The 24,489-nt window shown below is 35.1% G+C and overlaps 1 protein-coding gene across 3 annotated transcripts in view; it reads left to right on the top strand.

Moving 5' to 3' along the window:
* snx13 (sorting nexin 13) overlaps positions 1-22,993 on the top strand; it is a 30,946-nt gene extending 7,953 nt beyond the window's left edge. For 2 of the 3 annotated variants that reach the window (XM_039678368.2, XM_089122736.1), the window contains exons 4-26: positions 627-716; positions 3,563-3,684; positions 3,842-3,963; positions 4,183-4,287; positions 6,016-6,104; positions 7,787-7,870; positions 7,954-8,092; positions 8,239-8,327; positions 9,545-9,644; positions 9,734-9,930; positions 11,057-11,161; positions 11,252-11,384; positions 12,697-12,734; positions 12,816-12,885; positions 14,063-14,205; positions 15,419-15,526; positions 15,609-15,719; positions 16,401-16,562; positions 16,811-16,882; positions 18,234-18,379; positions 18,468-18,536; positions 18,617-18,729; positions 20,471-22,993. In XM_039678368.2, coding sequence (XP_039534302.2) covers positions 627-716; positions 3,563-3,684; positions 3,842-3,963; positions 4,183-4,287; positions 6,016-6,104; positions 7,787-7,870; positions 7,954-8,092; positions 8,239-8,327; positions 9,545-9,644; positions 9,734-9,930; positions 11,057-11,161; positions 11,252-11,384; positions 12,697-12,734; positions 12,816-12,885; positions 14,063-14,205; positions 15,419-15,526; positions 15,609-15,719; positions 16,401-16,562; positions 16,811-16,882; positions 18,234-18,379; positions 18,468-18,536; positions 18,617-18,729; positions 20,471-20,703 — 2,640 coding nt within the window. In that variant the 3' untranslated portion in view covers positions 20,704-22,993. The remainder of the gene's footprint in view (positions 1-626; positions 717-3,562; positions 3,685-3,841; positions 3,964-4,182; positions 4,288-6,015; positions 6,105-7,786; positions 7,871-7,953; positions 8,093-8,238; positions 8,328-9,544; positions 9,645-9,733; positions 9,931-11,056; positions 11,162-11,251; positions 11,385-12,696; positions 12,735-12,815; positions 12,886-14,062; positions 14,206-15,418; positions 15,527-15,608; positions 15,720-16,400; positions 16,563-16,810; positions 16,883-18,233; positions 18,380-18,467; positions 18,537-18,616; positions 18,730-20,470) is intronic. The other variant, XM_039678367.2, reaches the window with a different exon arrangement.
* The last annotated feature ends 1,496 nt before the right edge of the window (positions 22,994-24,489 follow it).

Here is a 24,489-nt window from a genome sequence, read left to right as displayed (position 1 = left end):
GCATTACAATACAAACAAGAAAATACATTTATAGGTCTATAGCAAATTGACTAAAAAATATCTAAATAACACTATAAGATAACATAGGGTACACTATGCCTATTACAATAATAAAATACACAAAAACACATTTACAAAAAGACTATATATTAAATATATAATACAGCTCTTGGTTCGGCTTTTAATGTTGGCAGACATAATTGTTAATAAGCCAAATTTTCAAGTTTTTTGTAAAAGCCTTGTAAGTATGTCATGTGGCTTTTTTCATAAAACCTTAACAGTTTAGTAGTTTCATAGGCCCTATTTCAGTAGTTTTCTTATTTTGTTAAAATTGAATACAAATGTATTAATCAAAAACATTGCTAATTAAATGAAATGGCATAAAACAGTATTTTCAATCGAATGAAAAGTCAACAATTAATTTTAAAATGCTGCACTTACACAGAGGTTTACTGGTAATATTAGATGAAAAAAATCCTTAAATGCCGTTTTAATAATTGTAATAACAACTTTGAGTTTCCGTCTATATGACGTGACGATAGTTTTAAATCAAATGAAATTGTGAAATGTTCAAATTGTGCTTGTGTTCCACTCCTGAGCTTTAAGTCTTTGTGTTTGTTCCTCAGGTTTCGGAGGAGATGAAATCAGAGTCCAAACCCATCAAGATAGACCGTCGTCTGACAGGATCCAATATCATAGATGAGCCACTGCAGCAGGTACTGTCAGCCAAACCCAACAGACAGATTGTGTGTTTGAGGAACCTGGGGTCGAGCGTCGAGTCGTTTGTTTCTGCATGTGACATGAGTAAGATGCTGGATCAGCTAGTTTGAGGGTTTAGGCTGAACTGATGAGCACATGACGCTCACTTCGGCTAGTTTTCACTCAGTGCTCTCACATGCTTCACTGAATCAGGTTTGAGTCTGCTTACAAGGCAGATATTCTGCAAGTGTCACTTTTTTGATGCAACCATTTTCTACACTTTAGCTTTTTTTTTTGCTTCCCTAAAGGCCACTTCTATTGTTAGTCGAATAGGTTCCTATTGACGTTGCATGAACATTTTCCACGCTTTCTTTGTCATTTAGAAACAGGTTGTTTTACTACTCCACCTTAGATATGTAATTGACGTACCAGTGTCACTTAAACGGTTAAGTCGCAGAATACTGAAAACATGAGCGGTTGTACGTTAATGTCTCTGAGCTGCCTGCGTAGACCGCTTCCAAGACGCCATAACTGTCGCGTACCATGATCTGTGAGACTCATTTCTAAATTAAAGGAGTAGTTCACTTTTAAAAAAGACTTGCTGATAATTTACTCGCCCCCATGTCATCCAAGATGTCCATGTCTTTCTTTCTTCAGTCGAAAAGAAATTAAGGTGTTTGATAAACATTCCAGGATTTTTCTCCATATAATGGACTTCAATGGGAACTAAACGATGTCCAAAAGACAAAAAACTAAAGAGCGGTTTAAGTTCACTTTGTTACAGAAACTACGCCAAGCCAATTTTTACAATCAAATAAAACAGTTTCAGTGCAAACTGCGAATCTTTTTCCCAGTCAATTTGTTAATTTCGTTCGTTGAATCAACCAAATGATTTGAAAAAAGATTCGTTCATTTTGATGAACAAGTTCGAACAGAAGAGTCACGAACGTGCATCACAGAACAGAGCAAGGTGAGCATTTGAGCTTATAAAACTTAAACTTTGTTTTTTGTTTTTTTAAATGAGCGATCGTTTCGCTTGATAAGACCCTTGTTCATCGCCTGGAATCGTTTAAAGCCCTTTGAACAGTTTGTAGTTTGCACTGAAACTGTCTTTTGGACCTTGAACCGTTTGGTTCCCATTGAAGTCCATTATATGGAGAAAAATGCTGGAATGTTTTCATCAAAAACCTTAATTTCTTTTCGACTGAAGAAAGACAGACATGGACATCTTGGATGACATGGGGGTGAGTAAATTATCAGCAAAAGTTTTTAAAAAAAAAAAGTGAACTACTCCTTTAATAATTTATTCCAAGAAGTGTACAATTCAAAGTGCACTCAAAATATTGGATAAAATGTTTATTTTAGCTATATTTTTTAGAATTGTATAAACATTTGTATAATACACGTTTCAAAGCAGCTTTACAGAACATCGTGATGTTAATGTTTATGATATCTCAATATCTTAAAGCCTAATAGTCATATTTAACAGATTAGAGTTGGGTGAAAAATAATGTGGCATCTGAGATTTGCTTCACAACACACATATTAAGCTTAATAAAAGTGTATGTTAGGCATTCAAATAAAGATATAATAATTTCTAATTAAATCATTGCAGTGCACTTTGGATTAGTTTGCCCAAGAAATGAGCTATTTTGGTCGAAGGCAACATGATGTTATCTACTGTTGTGAACAGCCTCCCTGTGGGCAGTGTGTCGTTTTCATGATATAACCCCGTTAAAACCATAGTATAAGAGCTCTTCATGGCCAAAATCATTATGTAGCTCATTTTAAACTAGTCTGACGTTTTGAGGAAATTGTGTTAAAGTTAAACAGTCATGAGAGTGTGTTTAGTGTGGACCCCTTTGTGGTAGAAGTTATGGGTTATTGTGTCTCTGCCAAGAAGAATTCAGGGCACATGATCCAGAAAAATACACTTCCTTGTGCCTGATGTTTTTCACACACGTATGCACTCACGACATGTACATTAAGAGTTATGGGGTGATATTTGCCACCTTAATTTGATTTCCAGGGGCATTTTATACCTTTCTAAGGGATTTTTTTTAACCTTATTAGATGTATGGGTCATCTTTTTGTAAATACTTTATCTGAACGATATTTGTATTGCCTAGTATTTCTCATGTTTATCGCTTGTTGTATCGCTTTGGATAAAAGAGTTTGCTAAATGAATATATGTAAATGTTCTTTAAATATGAAACTAAAATCGCCAGTAGGTGGCGCCAAGTCACTGTCTTAATGAGTGAGTCATTGAATTATTCATTCACCTGATTCTTAATAAAATCGTCATGACTGCCGATTCAATCATTTTTAACTGTTTTTATGACGAGGTCGGTGAGGATGGGGGAAAAATCGTACATTTTTGTGCAAACTTTGCCCTGTCGATAAAATAATTGTTGTCTGTGGTTGTTTATGGGCTGTGGGAATAATAATAATAATTTTTAATAAAGAAGCTTGCAGCAACGTATGGAAAAAAAGAACTATAAATGAACTTGTTGAACTATGAACTGAACTAGTTCATGTTAAAATGTGTGAACTGAACTTTGAACTAGTTCATGTAGAAACTATTGTTCTATTAATGATATAAATTCGAGACAAAAGTTGTATTATTGTAATTTTGGTGTCATTCTAACTGTATTCTACTAGGTTTTACCACACAGTGAAAGCGTTCACTCTCTCAATGCATGTTTTTTGTTTAGCTTTTACAAAGTTAGTGTCAATTTCAGCTTCCACAACTTTAAAACATCAATTACAGTATTATCATAGACTATACATCTCGCTAAACCCTTTTCATGATCTTTTTGACATTATTTAAGTGAATCGTGTCCTGTTCTGATCCTCTTCTCAGGTCATCCAGTTTGCTTTGAGGGACTATATCCAGTATTGGTACTACACACTGAGTGATGATGAAACGTTCCTCTTGGAGATCCGTCAGACTGTCCAGAACGCCCTCGTCCAGTTCTCCACCAGGTGACCGTTCACCCTCACCTGCTTTAAAAAAGGGTTGTGAACGACACTGATGCAACACCTAACCACAAACCAAACACTGCATTCAGATGTTCTTACTCACGATGTTGAAATGGACAACTCCCATGATTCATTGACTCTCAATCTTTCCATTCCCCAGGTCTAAAGAGGTGGACTGGCAGCCGTATTTCACCACCAGACTGGTGGATGATTTTGCGACTCACCTGCGTGTTTTCAGGAAAGCTCAAGAGAGGCTGAATGAGAGAGAAGATCCAAAGCAACGTAATTGTCATTCTTTCCCCTCAATTCGCATTGTCTGCAAATCCTAGACAATGGACAGATTAAACCAATACACTTTATAAAAAGGTCGTGTTTAAATTGTTGTAGCCTGTAATCAATAGTTGATTTCCTAAAGCCTAATTACTGAGTAAAGGCTTTAATTGTAAGTTGGTTTTAATGACTAAGCATGTACATGACGTTATGTGTGTGTTTGCGCGGCAGGTGACGATCCAGAGGAGCTGCTGGACTCGTTTTTTGAGGCGGAGGTGGAAATGGAGAGGAATATTTGTCGAGATATGGTGTGCATGTCACGCAAGGATGAAGAAGGTAAGACAAACACAGATTTGTGTCTATAGACTGATAAAAGACTCCAGGCCAGTGATTCAAGGCGTATTTTATGTCAACAATAGTCACGAATAACTTGTACATGCTTCTCTAGGGCAGATCTCTAGGCCAGACAAGCCCAAAGACTTGATTAGCAAAAACTACAAACACACACCCAGTGAAATGCTTTGAAAACGCTTTAGTGACTGACAGACAATCAAAAACATGAACACTGTTGGTGGTGTGCCTTGCGAATACAAATATCACATGTGATCTGCTCCTTTATGAGATGGATTATATTGTGTCTTTTCAATATCAAACGACTTTCTTTATTCTGTTGAACAGAAAAAAAGTTGAAATGAACGTTTTTTTAACACACTAAAAGTGATTAGGAACTGCAGCTGTTGGATTGTAAAAATGCACAAAACACTCAAAACACCATGAAAGTAGTTTGTACAAAACATTATTCCATTCTGCAATCAAGACTTCTTGATACAGTCCTTTAAAAATCTTGAAAATCAGTTTGACAGAAAGGTTATAAAATGTTTTAAGTCTATTAAGTGGTATAAGAAAAATCTTAATTATCATTTTAAAAGGTCTTAGATTTGGAAATTTGGCTGGAAAAGCTGGAGTTGTGATATAGCTTTTGATATGTTATTTGATTTCTATAAATGTGAGCACTACAAGTTTCAAAGTAAAAACACGGTGCTGTTTGACAGCAAGACATATGGTGTTTATAAAGATTTATGATTGTAATAGTGTAATAGTTTTATCTCATAATCTCATTTTTATATTAAAATGTAGATTTTAGTTGTAGATTGCAGATTTAAATCTTAAAAATTTCTAAATAAGTTTCCAGAGTATTTCAGGCTTGCTTATAATTAAAAGTTACACGTTATGCAAAAACTATTTTTCTGGTTATTAATATTATCTGGCATTGAATTCAGTGTAAACTCTTGTAGCTTCTCTCTACGCCACTGGAACGAAAGACTAAAAACATAATTTATCATTCAATAAATAGTTATTACTAGTATCGGCATGGTATCTGTAATTTGTATGGATATGTTTAGGGATGCACCGGTATGAACATTTTTGCCGATAACGATAACCGATAATTCTTTATATTTGAAAGCCGATAACCGATATATCGGCCGATAAATCTAAATCCAATTATTTTAATAATTTTTAAGAGAGTGATTGCAAAAACAAAAGTCTCACAATTAAAATCCATTTCCATTTCCATTTGGTTGAACAGTGCGCATCTTAAGTGTCTCAAGTGTGAAGGAAATAATTCGTTATTTATCAGCTTTAACATATCAGCCAAGTTTTATTATCGGGCCGATAACGATAACATAAAAATGAACAAATATCGGCCGATACCGATATGGTGGCTGATATATCGTGCATCACTAGATATGTTGGTACATAAACCTTTTTCAGTACATATTGAATAAAACATGTCTCGGCTGTTTTGTGATTGCAGTCGCCCTGTTGTGCTGATAAGCAGTGCTACGTCCTTGTTCAATGTGTGCGACAGCCTGTTTAATTAAGTTAAAGACTCCGAGATGCATGATTTAATTGAGGATTGTATTTGTTTGTTTTGAATTGACATGCAGTATTTATTTTATTTGTGCTACTCTTAAAAAGCTCTTAAAAGCCTTAAATTTGATTTAAAATTCCTGCAATAGCTTTAAATGCTGTAGATTTGACTGTAGTGTGTTTGTGGCGCAGGTTACTTGCGGGATCTCTGTGAAGTGCTGCTGTACCTGCTGCTGCCTTCTGGAGATTTCCACAACAAGAATATGAGATACTTCCTCAGGGTGAGACTTGCTAAATCAGTCCCAAATGCATCCAAATAATATTGTATCTTTCAACTAGTCACGGCCGGCTAAAGAAACGAGCAGAGGAATATTGTAAAACAGCGTTTACATGGAGGAAACCATAAAACATGAAAAGCATTTTCTGCTTGTTAAACCCGGTAACCTTTTCTGTCTTTCTAATTAAATCTATTTAAAACAGTTTTCATTATTTCAAACAATGTAGAATATAAATATTAGATAACATATTTAAAAAAAATAAGATATGTTGCCTTGGAAACTAACTGAAATAAATTAGTTTAAATTCTAAAATTATTAAAGCTGAAATAAGAAAGTAAAGCTAAATAGAAATTATGGCTGTCAAACTATTAATCGTGTCTAAAATAAAAGTTTGTGTTTACATAATATATGTGGGTGCACTGTGTATAATTAGTTTGTATATACAAATACACACACATGCATGTATATATTTAAGAAATATTTTCATGTATATACTGTATATAGATTTATATATAATTTATATTATGTTAAATATAAATTATATATAAATAATAATAATAATATATATAATAATAATAATAAATTATAAATATTTTGGATATATTTTATAATGTAAATTTTTATATATTATAGTATTTTATATTAAATATTTTACTTTCGCCTGGAGACTGGCATTTGTCGCGGTTTTGAAAGAAAGGGAGAAAACATTACATAATAACACGGCGGATATCGCATTTTGCGTAAAATTAAACATTGACTTTTCAAGGCCGACCAGATACAATACAGATTTTTGCAGTAACTCAATTTTTTTTTAAATGGCGTTTATCGCATTTTGGAACCAAACTCTTCATATATATATATATATATGTTTTATATATATATATATATATATATTAAACACAAACTTTTATTTTGGATGCGATTAATCGTGATTAATTGTTTGACAGCCCTAATAGAAATTTTAAAAATGGCAAAAGCATGTAACAAAATAGGCTATATGCACGCATAAGTTCCGCATTTGACGCAAGGCTGCTCTTCAGTTTCCGGTTGGGGCGATTTAAAGCGGAGGAACACCAAGGAAAACGGGATTATGGCAGAGTCTTCAAAATTTACTGTCCTCCCGTCTTTGAAACGAAACTTTAATACGTTTAGATGTAATTTTATACATAGTTATGTTTATTTAATATAATAAACAAAGAAGCATAAACAAAAAGTTTAGTCTATTTTTGTGACTAACGTTTCTTTAGTATAGCCATAGAGTATAAAAACCAATATGAATACTCGGTATAGCATTGGACTCTTAAGTAATCCTTAGACCTTCACCGGAAATACCGCCGTGCATAGAGCCCATTACTAAACTTTAACATTTAAATAACTCAAATTGTATATTTTTTTAATAAATACTGTTATAACACTCATTGTATTGCAATCTGCTGTAAATGTATATTGCAGCTTCAATAATCCGTGGTTATTGACAGTGTATCACAGATGGTGTTGATAGAGCTTAAGCAGTATTTAATCCTTTAAGACACCAGATCTGGGATTTACTGTTCTGAGATCAGGACTTCTGAACTCATGAGGTGGCCGATATGGTCCTGACAGGTGTAGAGATTAGAGCTCCGGCTTTGGTGTTCTGCAACTGGACAAACTTGTCGATGATTGTTTGATTGTTTGATGTCCTGCAGGAAGTTTTGGCCAGAGGGGTTCTGCTGCCGTTGATTAACCAGCTCAGTGACCCGGATTACATCAATCAGTTCGTCATCTGGATGGTGAGACCTGCTCTGTTCCTACAGTAGAGAAGTGTGTTGTAAATGTTTATGCTTTCCCTTTAAAACATTTTGTGTGTGTTTAGATTCGGGACTCGAGCTGTAACTATGAGGCCTTCATGAACATCTTAAAGCTGACGGACAAACCGCCCGAGCTGGAGGCCGTCAAAGACCGAGTCCTGGAGGAGCTTCAGCATCTCCGATCGCTGGACACGGGCGCAGACGGTAGACACACACTTATGTTTACACGCATGTGCTTTGTAATGTGTTTGGAACGTAAACAATGAATTCTGGGGGTTATTTTGGAAAATATGAGGGCAAGTTCATGACAAACATTGTTTACTCTTCATTCTCTCTCTCTGTTCTCGCAGATATCAACATAATAAAAAATCAAATCAATAGTTTGCTTTTTGTGAAGAAAGTCTGTGAAACACGGATACAAAGGCTACAATCAGGAAAGGTAACCAAATCCCCCTGTTTCATTTACACTTAGGATTATTTATCAGATTTTTTTAAACATTAAACATTGCTCCTAATTAGGGCTGGGTAATAAATATCGATTTCTCGATATTAATCGATTCTCATTTTTACTAACCGGTATCGATTCTTAAATCTCAAGAATCGATTAGTCATCCTGTTTCATTTGAATGAATGGGACATTGTATCGTGGCCAAAGAAATCGCAATAATCTTTGTCCTTTGTTACTATTGATATGAAACAAAGTCTCAATTTTCAAATTACGTCCATTTTCTTTAGAAATTCAAAAACATAAATAGCGTTTTGTCGCTGTGGCGTGAGATCGCTCTGGAGAAGCAGCAGCGCTTAATAATACCAGTCACAGCGCGAAATAAACATGAACGAGCATCTGAAAGTGTGTTAAAGATGGAGTACAACTTATCTAAATCCATATCATGTCACATTGATTCGCTCAATCAGCGTTTCAACCGTGGAAAGACGTCAGTTAAACAGCTTGTAATCAATGTATCGTCATATTTACCTCAGAAAACCCACATAAACTCGTTAGTCAGCTAGAAAAAAACAACTCCAGAGAGGAGCATTTTGCAAAATATATACACCATATTACATGTGCATTATAATGCATTATATTTCATTTAATGCATTATATTTCATTTAATGCATTATATTTCACATAATCTTCTTATTATAAAAATAAATAAAAGTGTAATTTAAGTGTTTGTATAGCTACAAAACTACCTTAATTATTACCTTACCTTAATTACTACCTTACCTTAATTAATTATTAACTTCATATTACGTTAATGAAGCCTATAGGCTACAACTAGACTCCCATAGTTTACAGCATTAGTTAAGAGATTTGATCTCCTTGAGAAAATTTGCCATTTATTATAACTAATATCCAAAATAATCGATATTGAATCGAATCAGAATCAAAATTGCAAGCTTTTGAATCGAAATCGAATTGTGAAATTTGTGTCAATACCCAGCCCTACCCTGTTTTGTAGGAGTTTCATTTGTTTAATATGATTAAGAGCATTTATACAAATAATTATAAAGACAAAATAATTACCGTTATTGGATGTTACTTTGACTTTTGACGTTTTATTATTATTTTAAATTTTACCGTCTATGAATCTTATATCAGTTGTCTGACATTTAACATTTGACTAACATGTTTCGGATGTTTTTGCCAAACAGGAAGTTGACGCTTTGAAACTCGCAGCTAATTTTGGGAAGTTGTGTGTGATACCGTTGGAGCATATCCTGGTGCACAACATCGCCCTGCAGTTCTTCATGGGTGAGTCGAGACGGATGCACGCAAACCGTCCTCTCGTTTGAAATGCATCATCAGTCGTCCCTTATTGGTTGTTATCTGTCTCTCTGTAGACTACATGCAGCACATGGGCGGGCAGGCGGTTCTGTTCTTCTGGCTGACGGTGGAGGGTTACCGGGTCACGGCACAGCAGCAGCTGGAGGTCCTACAGAGCAGCCAGAGAGATGGGAAGAAGCCGAGCAGCCAGACGACCAAAGGGCTTCTGAGAGCCGCTGCGGTGGGCGTCTACGACCAGTACCTGTCTGAGAAGGTGGGGGGATTTAGACTTATCGGTTCTTAAACTTAACCGAGGTTTGGCGCATATAGGGCCTAGTGGTGTAGCGGTATATTGTTGCGAGCGAAGATATAAAGTGTCTATCGTTATAATTACGCTGTATCGTTTATCAGGGATGTGGTTTTTCCGGATTAATCCGGAATTCCGGATTTTCCGACCTGAAAATGTGACCTACGTGAATCATGCAGATCTGTAAAAAAAAAAAGGGAGGGGGCGGCTGTCGGCAGCAGGTGTGAAACGGAGAGAATATGAGGACATAACCCATAACTGGCTGACGTGTGTACAGAAAGTTCCTTTCAAAGTATCAACAAGGACGTATTTGCGTTCAGCCAGAGAATGTCTAATTGTTTCAGCTTGTTCACCTGCTCAATTTCGTAATATCTCAGTCGCTCTCGCGCTGGAGAAATCTGCTTGTCAAATGCTCCGTGTATATTAGACGTAACGTCATTACAGGTCTTAAAGTGACAGTAACCCTAATAATAAAAATGCAGCCGATTGTTCTTAAAGGGATAGTTGATCCCAAAATAAAAATTCTGTCATTATTTATTCACTGCAATGTTGTTCCAAACCTGTATTAATTTATTTCTTGTGCTGAACAAAAAAGAAGATAATTTGAAGAATGTGGGTAACCAGACCGTTGCTGGTCCCCATTGACTTCAATAGGGAAAAATTTACTATGGAAATCACTGGGGTACATCAACTGTTTGGTTACCCACATTCTTCCAAATAACTTAAACAGAAGAAAGAAACTTTTTCAGGTTTAAAACAACTTGAGAGAGTAAATGATGACAATCACAATTTTTGGGAAAACTATCTATTTAATGCTTTTATTTAGTAGCTTTAATAATAATTTTCCTGCTTTTTTGACCTTAGCCAATCACATGCCTGGTTTATGTTCTGAAATGTATCCATGCTGCACAGTTCTAGTACAGTGAGTTATTGACACACTAGAGTGATAAAAAAAACATAGCCTGACACAGAGTCAGCATGTGAGTCTGTGAGTCACACTCTTGACTGAATAACGCTTTTATAAGAATTGATTTATACTTAATTCACACAGTGATGCTTGAAGTGATGATTGACAGTTTCTGTTTGCAATCAGGCCTCTCCTAGGGTGGAGGTGGACGAAGCGTCCGTAAGCAGACTGGCTCAGAAACTCAGCAAAGAGGATCCCACACCTGAGATATTTGATGAGATCCAGAGAAAGGTCCGTTTTCGGTGCACACATGTGTGATTTGTGCATTCTGACCAGTATAACCAATAAAAAGCCGTCTAATTGAGCTCACTGTGTTTTCAGGTGTATGATATGATGTTGAAGGATGAGCGGTATTACCCGTCTTTTAGGCAGCACCCGCTGTATGTGCGGATGCTGGCCGAGCTGGACATGCTGAAGGAACCCAGCTTCAGGGGATCTGACGATGGGGACGGAGGTGAGGAACCCACATGAGATCACATCTGACGGCAACAATGAGTCATATCATTCCGGATACGTGTTAAAACTGCTTTTTTGTTTCAAAATGTTTCCATCCATACTAGCATTTCAAGCTTTTTCCAAAAGTGTTGGGGGAAAGGTCAAATTAGGGATGTATCGGTATCGGCCGATGTATGTTCATTTTTAATGTTATTGCTATCGGCCTGGTAAGAAAATGTGGCTGATATATTAAAGCCGATAAATAATGTATAATTCCCTTCAGCTGAGACACCTGTTGAGCGCTGTTTATGTTTTTGAATTTCTTGAAATATAATTGAAATCTCTTCAAAAAATGAAAATATGGTTCGTTGCAACATGTGCAGCGCAAATCTGTCATATCGGCTGCATAACACTATAATGAGAACATCATTATAATCCTGCGCTTGGGACATGGGTTTAATTGTGAGACTTTTGTTTGTGTAATCAAACTCTCAAAATTATACAAAGATTTGGATTTAAGTTTATCGGCCGATATATCGGTATCGGCTTTTAAATATAAAGAATTATCGGTTATCGTATCGGCCAAAATGTTCATATCGGTGCATCCCTAGGTCAAATATAGAGAAAAAGGTGCGTGTCTCGATTTGTGTAAGGCCTCGTTTACACTGCATGGTTCAAGTGACCCAAATCCGATTTTTTCCTCTCATGTGCCACAGATCGGATATGACCGGTGAACGTGTAAGCAGGAAAAAAACGCATGGATTCGGATTTTCTCAGATCGGATTCAGGCCTCATTCATATGTGGTAATAAATCGGATATGAATCGGATACGTGCGTTTGCGTGTGCCATGTAAGCAGACAAATCGGATATTCCCCAGTAAATGCGAGTCGTCCGTCATTAAAAAGTGCGCGATTACAGGCACGATGGAAGAAAGGAGACACACAGTGGAGCAATGCGGAGGTTTCATGTCTTTTGAGTGTTTGGGGTGAAGAGTGCAGGCTAAAATGCAGGTTTGTTACAGAAATAAATCTGTATTTGAAGACATTTCACGAGATATGAGGCATCATTTTAAGCGTCGCGGCTACAGTGCCTCTCCTCCCCTCTTTTTTCTCTGCCGTATGAGACCAATGTTTTGATGACTTTTTAAAATATTGTGGAAAGAAAAACACTGGATAATTTTATTCACATCTGTATCCATTGCATTTTGTGCTGTTTTACTTAATTTCCCGGGTCAGAACGTCTGCATTTGGTAGTTTCAGCAATGTGTATAGTGTAAATGCAAAAATCGGATATGGGTTGAAATTAATTAATGTTTTCTCTGTTTATCCAGAGTCATTCAACGGGTCTCCAACAGGAAGCATTAATTTAGTATGTTAAAACATGCCTTTATATACACACATTGTGCTGAATGTGTTCGATTCGTTTCTAATAAATGTCTGTGTTTTGTAGTCATTAGATGACCTCATCAGTGGGAGCGTGGATGAGTCTGCTCAGCTTCATGCCTTTATCTCTGACACAGGTGAGAATTTGACCTGATTTTAACCATTTTAAAAGATACATGCTTAAATGCCCTGAATATAATGCCACAAATATCCTATAATGCTCTTAATATAATTTATTTTGTCCTCTGGCTTATTTTCATCTGTAGATGTTCTGATTTCTATTTACCCTCAGTGGTAACACTTTATTTGAAGGGGTGTGCATAAGACTGACATGACACTGTCATAAACATGACATAACAGCTGTCATGAACATGAAGGAGTCTTATTAATGTTTATGACCGTTGTCATTAAGTGTCATTCGGTAAATTATGACACACTTAATGTAAAGTTGACATTGTTTAAAATGTCTTTGTTATGACAACTTGACATTAACCAAGAAATCATAACTAGTCCAACGTGATCCACTTTACTTGAGGTAAGGGGAAGTATTAATGACACTGTTGGTAAAGCATTTGACCGTGTAATAACCCTTAATGACATCTTTATAACTTATAAAATGTGTTCCACTTTACTTGAGGACGAGTAAAATATTCAAGACACAGTTATAATGGTGTCATGACGGCCAAAGTCAAAACCAACCACATATGACAGGGTAATGTAATGTTAACACAAAGCTAAATAACTTCTTTAAGTTTGATAATTAGATCTGTTATGACATATTTGTGACAGGTTATGATTTCTTGGTTAATGTCAAGTTGTCATAATCAAGACATTTTAAACAATGTCAACTTTGCATTAAAAGTGTCATAATTTACCGAATGACACTTAATGACAACAGTCATAAACATTAATAAAGACTCTTTCATGTTCATGACAGGTGTTATGTCATGTTTATGACGGTGTCATGTCAGTCTTATGCACACCCCTTCAAATAAAGTGCTGTAATGTGTGATTTAAAGCGATGTTCAGTGTTCCTCTTTTCTCTAGTCGTCACTTCTTCTCATTTTCAAGCTTCATTTATTTGAAAGATGCAACACTTTTCCTGCCACTTTGTTTCCATTCTTATTTTGTGTCTATCATTTCCATCAACTTTATTTTCTTACATCCATTTTCTTTCCCTCTGTGGCTTTGTCCTCTGTCGCTCTCTCTCTCTGCTGTTCGTCTGTCTTGTCGTTCTCGTTCTCTCGCACCTTCATTTCCATCGCTCCTGCCTCCCTGTAGTCGATGCTTTTCTAAACCAACTTCCTATGGCAGGCGTTTGTAACGATCATGGGAAGACGTACGCGCTCTACACCGTCACCGTCGTACGCAAGAACTCGGACGGCAGTGAGGACGTCTGGAAGACGTATCGCCGCTACAGTGATTTTCACGACTTCCACATGCGCATCACAGAGCAGGTGAGCGAATCTGACCTATATATCCACTGATATCCAACGTTATGTCTAAACGAAAGTGCACGGACGCAGAGGTTTTGGAAATACCAATTGCGTCCGATGGCGCTGAACTCTCCGTCTGCTCTATTTATTTATTTATTTCATATTAATTTCATTATTAATTGTTCTGACAGTGTCTATTTATTTAATATTTTAACTAGGGCTGTGCAAAAATGAATTGCGATTAATCGCATCCAAAATAAAAGTCTGTGTTTACATAATATATGTGTGTGTGCTGTATATATAAATACACACACGTGCATGTATATATTTAAGAAAATGTGTTATTCATATATAAAATATTTATATAATATAGATTATGTGTTTTTTTATATATACACACACACACAGAGAATTTAAGCGCACATAATTCTTAAATATATACATGCATGCATAGGTATTTATATATACAAAATAATTATATAGGCACACACACAATTATATTATGTTAACACAGACTTTTATTTTGGATGCGATTAATCGCAATTAATTTTTGCACAGCCCTAGTTTTAACCAATTCAATGTTCAATCAATATTCAAAAGCAAAATGTTATCTGTTTGACCACAAATGTAATTGAATATTTTACATGCCATTTTTTTTTGAATGAGTGTAAAAATGAGTGTATCTTAAAAACTAATTCATGTAAACGGTTCAAATCAATTCTGTATATTTTTAAATTGTTTTATGCACGTTTTTCACATTGACAAGTTTGAGGTTGACATTTATCCATTTTTTTGTATTGAATTGTTTATTGCACTTTTGAGATTACAAACATAGCCTTCAAATTGGGAGAGTAAGGTTTATTTTGATGTATGGCATATGAAAATGCTCTAAAGAATGACAGCACAGCATTATATGGCAGGTCATAAAGGGTTAATTATATCTTAAAACATGTATGGATGCAGCTTGTATTGGCTTCGTAAATATCTGATTTTAATCAACATTTTTGGCTACATTTTCTGTGCCGATATTGGGTGAATCTGCAAAATTCTGCCTAATAAGATGTGGATCTCATAGTGGTAATTTAGATAATAATTAAATAGCCGAAATATTTACTAAACTAACATTCAAGGGACAAAGGAAGTGTAGAAAATCCATGTTAGTCTGGGTAAGCTTAAAAATGTGTGTAATTTTCTGACCTGAATGGCTTTTGTGGCGTCTGTTTCCTATCTTTAGTTTGAGAGCCTTGGTCCGATTCTCAAGCTTCCTGGCAAAAAGACCTTTAACAACATGGACAGGGAGTTTTTGGAGAAAAGGAAGAAGGACCTGAACTCATATTTGCAGGTGGGTCAGATGAGGACGTGTGTGTGTGTGTATTTGGGGTTCTGCTTTGATCCAGGTGTGCTGAGCTGAATCTGTCCCACAGCTGCTGTTGAATCCTGAGATGGTGAAGGCCTGTCCCATGCTGATGCCCTACATCTATGACTTCCTGGAAAACAAACCCTACAGCAAAGGCAAAGGGGATTTTGCACGCAAGGTGAGAAACGCCACATGCATACCTATTGTCTCAGTGAACGTGTATATATCCAGATTGATATAAAACTATCTAGGCTTGATTTTTTTAGCATATAATCTCAAGAAAGAATCATATTTATCCATTTTTGTTTCAATGCATCAATTGAAAGAAGTCTCTTCTGCTCACCAAGGATGCATTCATTGATTTCAATGTGAATATATTGTAAAATGTAATGTATTCCTGTGATCAAAGCTGAATTTTCAGTATCATTACTCCAGTCTTCAGTCTCATGATCCTTGAAGGAGAAATCAATCTAATATGATTTTGCTGCTCAAATTTACCGAATCAATTTTATGCATCCTTGCTTTTTTTTTGCAAACTACACTGTAGAAATCATTAATACTATTCAAATGAAAAACCAACTGTGTCGGATTTGATATTCTTGTCACACTTTTGATGGACCGATTGACAGGCCAAACAGCATTTTGGAGTTGCCCAAAAATCATTCAACTCAATGAGAGTCGGCGCTTCTGGACAACGAGGAAAAGCGGAAAAGCTGAGACGATTAAGCTCCCATGGATACTAACATAGCGATTAAATTGAACGCAACCCGATGTATTCATCCAGAGGGGAGCGGCATAGTTGTTGTCTGACGGGATTCGCAGTTTTTGTAAATTTGTCCTGTTCTCTGGACTCGGACAGATGGACACGTTTGTGAATCCTCTCCGGAGCTCCATGCGGAACGTGTCCAATGCCGTGAAGTCACTGCCGGACAGCCTGGCCGAGGGAGTGTCCAAAGTCTCGGCGGACATGGGCCAGGATTTTAAGAAAATTGGCCAGGATATTAAACAATCCATATTTAAGGTAGAGCACGTCTAGAGAATCACAGAACACAGCGAGAAATGCGCAAGACCTCAAAAACTGGACGCTTCACACACATTTTTATTTAACTGGGAAACTTTGTCTCTGCATTTAGTCAGTAATTTCACATGCATAGCTGAGCAGGTGCAAAATACATGTACGATAACTCGACTGGCGTGATTTGAATATATGATTTTTTTTTTTTTATCAGTGAATGCATGTCATGAACTCCAGATGCTTCTGCTCCACAGGTTCCTCCTTTAATCCAAAAGTCTGACATCGATCCCGAACACTGCCGTGTCTCGGCACAGCTGGACGACAACGTAAGTCAGCATCACATCAAAAACACACTCTCAAGAGGTTTGTCGTCTTTTATAACAGCGTAATATGTTTAAAGGCACTGAAAGAATGACAATTAATTAACAATTCTAGTAGAAGGTTTATAGTTTAATGATTTAAAGCAAAGAAAATATGATGTTTGTATTTACATTAGTGATTTTTTTTTTGTACATTTTTCAAATTAAAATTATTATTATTAATTTTTTTTATTTTATTTTACAGTACAGTAGTATTATTACCACAGTAATATTTTTATTTTTTTACTTTTTATAATTTAATAAAATTATTATCATTTTCATTTTACAGTACAGTCTTATTCTAAACATAGAAATGTACATGTTAAATATGGAAATATTATTATAATTATTAAATACTTTAATTTATACAAAATTACAATAATAATGTTTTTAAGGATTTTTTTATTTTACAGTATATTTCTTTTTTATTTCTTTTTTTTACTTTTTATAATTTAATAAAATTATTATTGTCATTTTCATTTTACAGTACAATCTTATTCTAAACATAGAAACGAATAATTTAAATATGGAAATATTATTAAAATTATTAAATACATTAATTTCTATAAAATTACAATAATAATGTTTTTAAGGATTTTTTTTATTTTACAGTATATTTTTTTTTAATTTTTTTTTACTTTTTATAATTTAATAAAATTATTATCATTTTCATTTTACAGTACAATCTTATTCTAAACATAGAAATGTATATCTTAAATCATTTTTAAAAATATAGAAATATTATTAAAATTATTAAATACTTTAATTTCTGTAAAATTACAATAATAATGTTTTTAAGGATTTTTTTATTTTACAGTATATTTCTTTTTTGATTTTTTACTTTTTATAATTTAATAAAATTATTATTATCATTTTTATTTTACAGTACAATCTTATTCTAAACATAGAAATGTATATGTTAAATATGGAAATATTATTACAATTATTAAATATTTTAATTTCTATAAAATTACAATAATGATGTTTTTAAGGATTTTTTATTTTATTTTATTTTATTTAAAAAAAATTTTTAGTAATATATTAATTGATTTTTACTTTCATAATTTAACGAAAATAGTAATTTTGAATGGGTCCCGTAATAACAGCCGTGTCAAATGCAAAATCCACATTTTAAAGGTGATATTTTAAAATAAAAGTCTCCCTGGACCTCAGACCTTTCTATGAGGGTTTGCCTCTGTCACCTTTTTCACCCAGATTAGTTTGCATCCCTGTTTATTGGTAGATTTTGTATGTGGTCTATCGAATCATATTTTCGAGTTGGATCTGTGAGTTTCATAAATGTTGTTTTGTTGCACAGGTGGACGATAATATTCCTCTGAGGGTGATGTTGCTGTTGATGGACGAAGTGTTTGACCTGAAGGAGAGAAATCAGTGGCTGCGGAGAAACATCAAAAACCTCCTCCAGCAGCTCATCAAGGCCACGTATGGAGACACCATCAACAGGTGCGGTGGACACGTGCACTCGCGCGCATCATGACTGCTGTTTCTCCTCTCTGTTCCACGGCAAACATGTGTTTTTGCTTCACTGCAGGAAAATCGTGGATCATGTCGAGTACATGACCTCGCCTGAGCAAGTGTCGGATTATGTGAAGAGATTCAGGTGATGATTGCATGCGTACTGTCTGTTCTGAAATATATATGGTTCTGGTTCTTCTTCTGACTGAGTGTTTGACTCCTCAGAGACTCTTATTGGCCGAACGGGATTCTCGCCGAGACGCCGCCACGCAGAGACAAAAGCCTCCGTATGAGGACGCGGGTCGCCGCCAAAACCACACTCCTGGGCATCATGCCGGGTACTTACAATGAGCTTTAGTAGAGCTGCTTTAGTGCTTGATCAATTAAGAATCACATTTTTTATTTGTATTTTTATAAAGATTGCGATTCTGAACAAACCAAACGAAATAACTTAATTTACTAGAGGTACTAACAAAATGTCAATTGCTGCAGTCTATTTAAAATGTTTCATTAATCTGAATTATAACAATTTTAAAAAAAGAACGTTTGAGGGAATGATTCAATGACTCACTCAAATACTCGTTTCATTACTGGATGAATCAGAATTGATCAAATCTCTTGAATGAATGAATCAAAGACAGATACATTTTTGAACAGTCACTTTCCCCTCCTAGTGGCGTTACGATGTTATGAATGCAATAATTATTAATTAATATAATATCTCTAATTATTAGTTTGAGTGAATGATTCAATGACTCACTCAAATACTTGTTTCATTATTGGATGAATCAGAATTGAACAAATCTGTTGAATGAATGATTCATAGACAAATTCATTTTTGAACAGTCACTTTCGCCTAGTGACATTATGATGTTATGTATGCAATAATTATTCATTATTATCTCTATAATTATTAGTTCGAGGGGATTATTCAATGACTCACTCAAATACTCGTTTCATTATTGGATGAATCAGAATTGAACAAATCTGTTGAATGATTCATAGACAAATACATTTTTGAACAGTCACTTTCGCCACCTAGTAGCGTTACGATGTTATGAATGCAATAATTATTAATTAATATATTATCTCTATAAATATTAGTTTGAGTGAATAATTCAATGACTCACTCAAATACTTGTTTCATTATTGCATTAATCAGAATTGAACAAATCTCTTGAATGAATGATTCAAAGACGGATACATTTTTGAACAATCACTTTCGCCTAGTGACGTTACAATGTTATATATGCAATAATTATAAATTAATTTATTATTTCAATAATTATTAGTTTGAGTGAATGATTCAATGACTCACTCAAATACTCGTTTCATTACTGGATGAATCAGAATTGAACAAATCTCTTGAAAGAATGATTCAAAGACAGATACATTTTTGAACAGTCACTTTCGCCATCTAATGGCGTTACGATGTTATGAATGCAATAATTATTAATTAATATATTATCTCTATAAATATTAGTTCAAGTGAATGATTCAATGACTCACTCAAATACTCGTTTCATTACTGGATGAATCAGAATTGAACAAATCTGTTGAATGAATGATTCATAGACAAATACATTTTTGAACAGTCACTTTCGCCACCTAGTGGCGTTACGATGTTATGAATGCAATAATTATTAATTAATAAAATATCTCTATAATTATTAGTTTGAGTGAATGATTCAGCGACTCACTCAAATACTCGTTTCATTACTGGATGAATCAGAATTGAACAAATTTCTTGAATGAATGATTCAAAGACACTCATTTTTACAATACAGTCCATTTCGCCACCTAGTGGCATTAAAATGTTATTGATACAAACCGTATTTGAAGCATCAATTCGCTTTCAAAAGTTGTTTTACTCTATTTCCAATCAATCTTTTATTCCAGTACTGATCATTTGAACGTTTTTAACGTAAAATAACAATGAAGTGTTTGTTTGTGAAGACGCTTTTTATAGGCTGTATAAACCAGGAGAATAATTGTCATCTAGAAATGAGGTGGCGTGGGTGTTTGAATGGAGATTGTGATGTTTTATTGATAACTCTGCCTCTTTTCTCCTGCCATCAGATGAGTTGAAGCACATCATCGGGGCGGACACCACGCGCAAAGGCATCCTGCGTGTCTTCGACATGTTCCAGCACCAGTCTCTGAACCGGCGGCTGGTCTACGTCTTTCTAGAGGGCTTCCTGGAGACCTTGTTTCCTCAGTACAAGTTCCCCGATCTGTTCGTGAAGCTCCACTCGCGCTCGCCGCGCGTACTCAAATACTCACTCAAATCGCGCGGCTTGCACAAGAGGTGACAGACGGACGCTTCTCCCGGCGACCGGATGTGGAACACACACACACACACACACACCTCCCTTTTAGTGCCTCCCGGCTGCTCTCGTTTAAAGCACTGCATTGACACGGCCGTAGCATAGAGGATTCATTTTACCATCATGAAGCGACAGCTCTGAACCACTAAAGACTGAACACTGAGCGATCCTTCACTGTGTAGATACGTCCGTTTTTTTGGGGTTTGTTTTGTATGGTCGAGTACAGTACGGTGACCGAACCAACCTATGCACCTTAACACTCATTACAAGCAGAAGCGTATGATGAGGGTGTTATGATCCTCATTTACAAACATTATGTGGCACTGACACTGAACTAAGCGTAATGTTATCCTCGAGTGGGTGGGGTTTAAAACAGGCCACGCCCACTTTCTTAATCGTTATCTAAAGGTGGGTTTCAAACAGCGTGTGGTTGCATCTACTACGGAGATATGCTTTAAACGAATGTCTAGTGAGCCCGTGTGTGTGTGTCCTGTTTTTATAAGTCAATCGAAGGCTCGTGTACATGTGTTTTGTTTTTTTAAAACGACTTTATTTTAGAATAGCAAGTGTAGCACTAAACTGCAACTGTCCGATGACGGAGACTGTTTGCGCGTGAGATATATAGAGCCTTAAACCCGAGACCAAGAGACGTGTGCTGTAGACGTAGCTTCCCCTCAGACACACACACACACACACACACACGCATCGAGGAGATCTTGACTGGCCTAATCAGAGAATATGTTATTCTTTGTTGTGCAATATGTTTCCTTTAATGCATGTTCTGTAATAACCGTGTATGGGATCGTTTTTTCAAGTATATCCGAGTGAAGCGAAGATCCAAAACCACCTGAACATTCCGTTGTTGTAAATGGCTTGTTTTAAAGGACTTGTTTTATAAGTCTGGCTTTTTATGTTTGTGTTGGGGTTCTGTTTTTTTAATGTTTCGTTTTCTTGACGATGGATTTTTGGCGTGATCTGCTTTTAGGAGCGAGTGAAAGCACATTGTGGGTGAACGGAGGCTGGAAACATGCAAGCAGAGGTCAGAGGTCGTCAGAGCACACAGGTTAAACAATCTCCAGTCACACTTGCAAAAATATGCATGGGTTGTATTTCACCCATAACTTATGATTTGCATAAAGAAAATTGTTAAGCACATTTCCTTCATTCTCATTACTGTTGTGTGAAATAAATACATATTACAATTAAAATAATAATATATATATATATATAAATAATTGAATTATTATTATTATTATGAAAACTAGTAATTTAACATATGTCATAATTAGGGCTGTCAAATGGTTAATCGCTTTCAAAATAAAAGTGTGTGTTTACATAGTATATGTGGGTGCACTGTGGATAATTATTTTATATGTATAAATACACACACATGCTTGTATATATTTAAAAATTATTGTCATGTATATACTGCATATAGATTAATATATAATTTATATTATATATAAATATAAATATTTTATATATAAATAATATTTTTTCCTTAAATATGCATGCATGTGTGTGTGTATACAAAATAATTACACACAGTGCACCCACATATATTATGTAAACACAGACTTTTATTTTGGATGCGATTAATCACGATTAATTGTTTGACAGCCCTAATAATAATTAGATTTTTTTTTTTTTCAATTTAAGTAATGAGAAATCATGGATATTATCTCTTGAGGGAAAAAAGCAATTTTTTGTCTTTACGCAAATATAATTTATTTTAATTTTGGAGTGAATGTGACCCGTCTCGGGTTTCAGATCTGCAGATGCCAATTGTCAATAACTCGTTGTGTGATTTTAAAAATAAAAATAGCACTTAAACTGTTAATTGAACGTTGTTTGCGGTGGCCAGCGTCAGGCAGGTTTACTCTTTCTCGACTGTGATTGGCTGGCTCTGAGAAGCTCAAATCTGCTGTGATTGGTCACACTTCCCCTTTAAATTCGCGTTTTCTGAATCCCTGTCTGTATGAATCTATGAAAATGAACTGCGTATCGGTGTGTATAGTATGTGTCAGCGGTGTGCCTAAATGTACTGTCAATTATATTTTCTTATTTTTCTTCAAGTCGATTTGAATGTCATGGTCGTTTTAATAGACTGAAAAGGACTCTAAAAGGAGTACTGTCTGCATTATGCTTCTAAAACATTAATTTTGAGCAGCTTAACTCAGTATAACACTAATAAAATTAACTCCACCTCACTGCCCTGTGTTTTACTGTACGTGTATGAATGAGACTGAAATAAAGAGTCTGGATTAAGAATTAAGTGTGTGTGTGTGTGTGTGTGTGTGGGCAACAAGTCTGTTTTAATCCATTTTAAGTTGATTCTTGCATTGAATTAAGATCTTTTAACACGAATAAATTAAATTGTGCACTCTAAACAATGCTGGGTTGTTTTAACCCAAATTCGGGTTAAAAATGTAATCTCAAAGTTTAACCCAACTTCAACTGTACATTTTTAACCCAACATTTAGGTTTGTCCATATTTGACCCAAATTTTTTTGTTGAAACAACCCAGCATTTTTTCAAGTGTGGATTTAATGTTGATATTTTTGGGGTTATGGAAGATAAACCTCTACAGCATTTAGTCTCTTTCAAAACTGTCAAATCTTTCAAAGAAAGCGTTCTCATAATATAATTAGATATATCAGGCATCAAACAACTGAAAATATGATTAGCTGTTTAGTACATTGGAAAACTCAAACAGTAAAAATTTTATAAAATACAATTATTAAATAACTATACCAATAAGCCCTGATATGATCTAATTATATAATATATATGCGTGATAGAAGGATTGCTTATGTATGCATGTGTAATCCGTCTTCAAACGTTTCCAAATGAAATGTTGATGAGGTTTAGGACAGTGTAAAGAAAAATAGCTTTTTTTTATTTATTAAACTTTACCCACATTTAAGTGTTAAAAAAGAGCGGCGTGGTTTAAAAGTAGCGGCTCTGTTCTTTCTTTAGATATATTACATGTTATACAATAAAATATTGCAATATACAATATAAAATATTGTTTTTTATTGAGTTGATTTCCATGTATTGCAATAAATTGAATTAATTCAATAATTGAACGCATCAGCAGTGTTTCCCAGAAAGCTCTTCTCGGGTGTGGTGTTCTCACATGACATCAAGGTGGCGCTAAAGCACACAGGAATGCCCGTGACTATTTCTAGATGCAGCTGTGGTTATTATGGGAAGGAACTTTTTAGACATATGTCAGGTTGTGTGTGAATGTCCTCAGGCTCTTCCTGACGTCTAAAGGCCAGAGTGGTTCAGTGACACTTCTGCTATTTTTACACACAGAGCTGTAGTATTTCGATCTCCTCAAGAGGCCAGTTTCCTTATTCCAGCAGGAGAAGTGTCCATCTGTCTCATCACTGACCCTAAAGCACTGACCTCCACATTTCTCGCATGCCGAAGCTGTTAGTAAGTTATCTGAACATTTTCAAGATTATCACCATTGTTTTGAGCTGGGAATTATACGTTTGTTTATTTATTTATGTTTTAATTTAATTGTAAAAAAAAATGTATTTTAAATGATTCGCTTACAATCAAATTATTTTATTTAGATTATTTTAATATAAAATACATTTATTACATGTATATTGTTAAAATAAATAACTTCTTTGTAGAATTTATTTTAGGCCTTTTTTTTTCTTTGAGTGAACGAGGTAAACGAACACAACATTCAGCTTGTATGAATATATTTTAGCAGATTGTGGACAGTTTGGTTAGAAAAACAACCAACAACAA

Source organism: Pimephales promelas, chromosome 18, assembly GCF_988280905.1.
Source record: "Pimephales promelas chromosome 18, fPimPro1.hap1.1, whole genome shotgun sequence".
NCBI classification, from domain to species: domain Eukaryota; kingdom Metazoa; phylum Chordata; class Actinopteri; order Cypriniformes; family Leuciscidae; genus Pimephales; species Pimephales promelas.
This window is presented reverse-complemented; position numbering and strand designations above follow the sequence as displayed.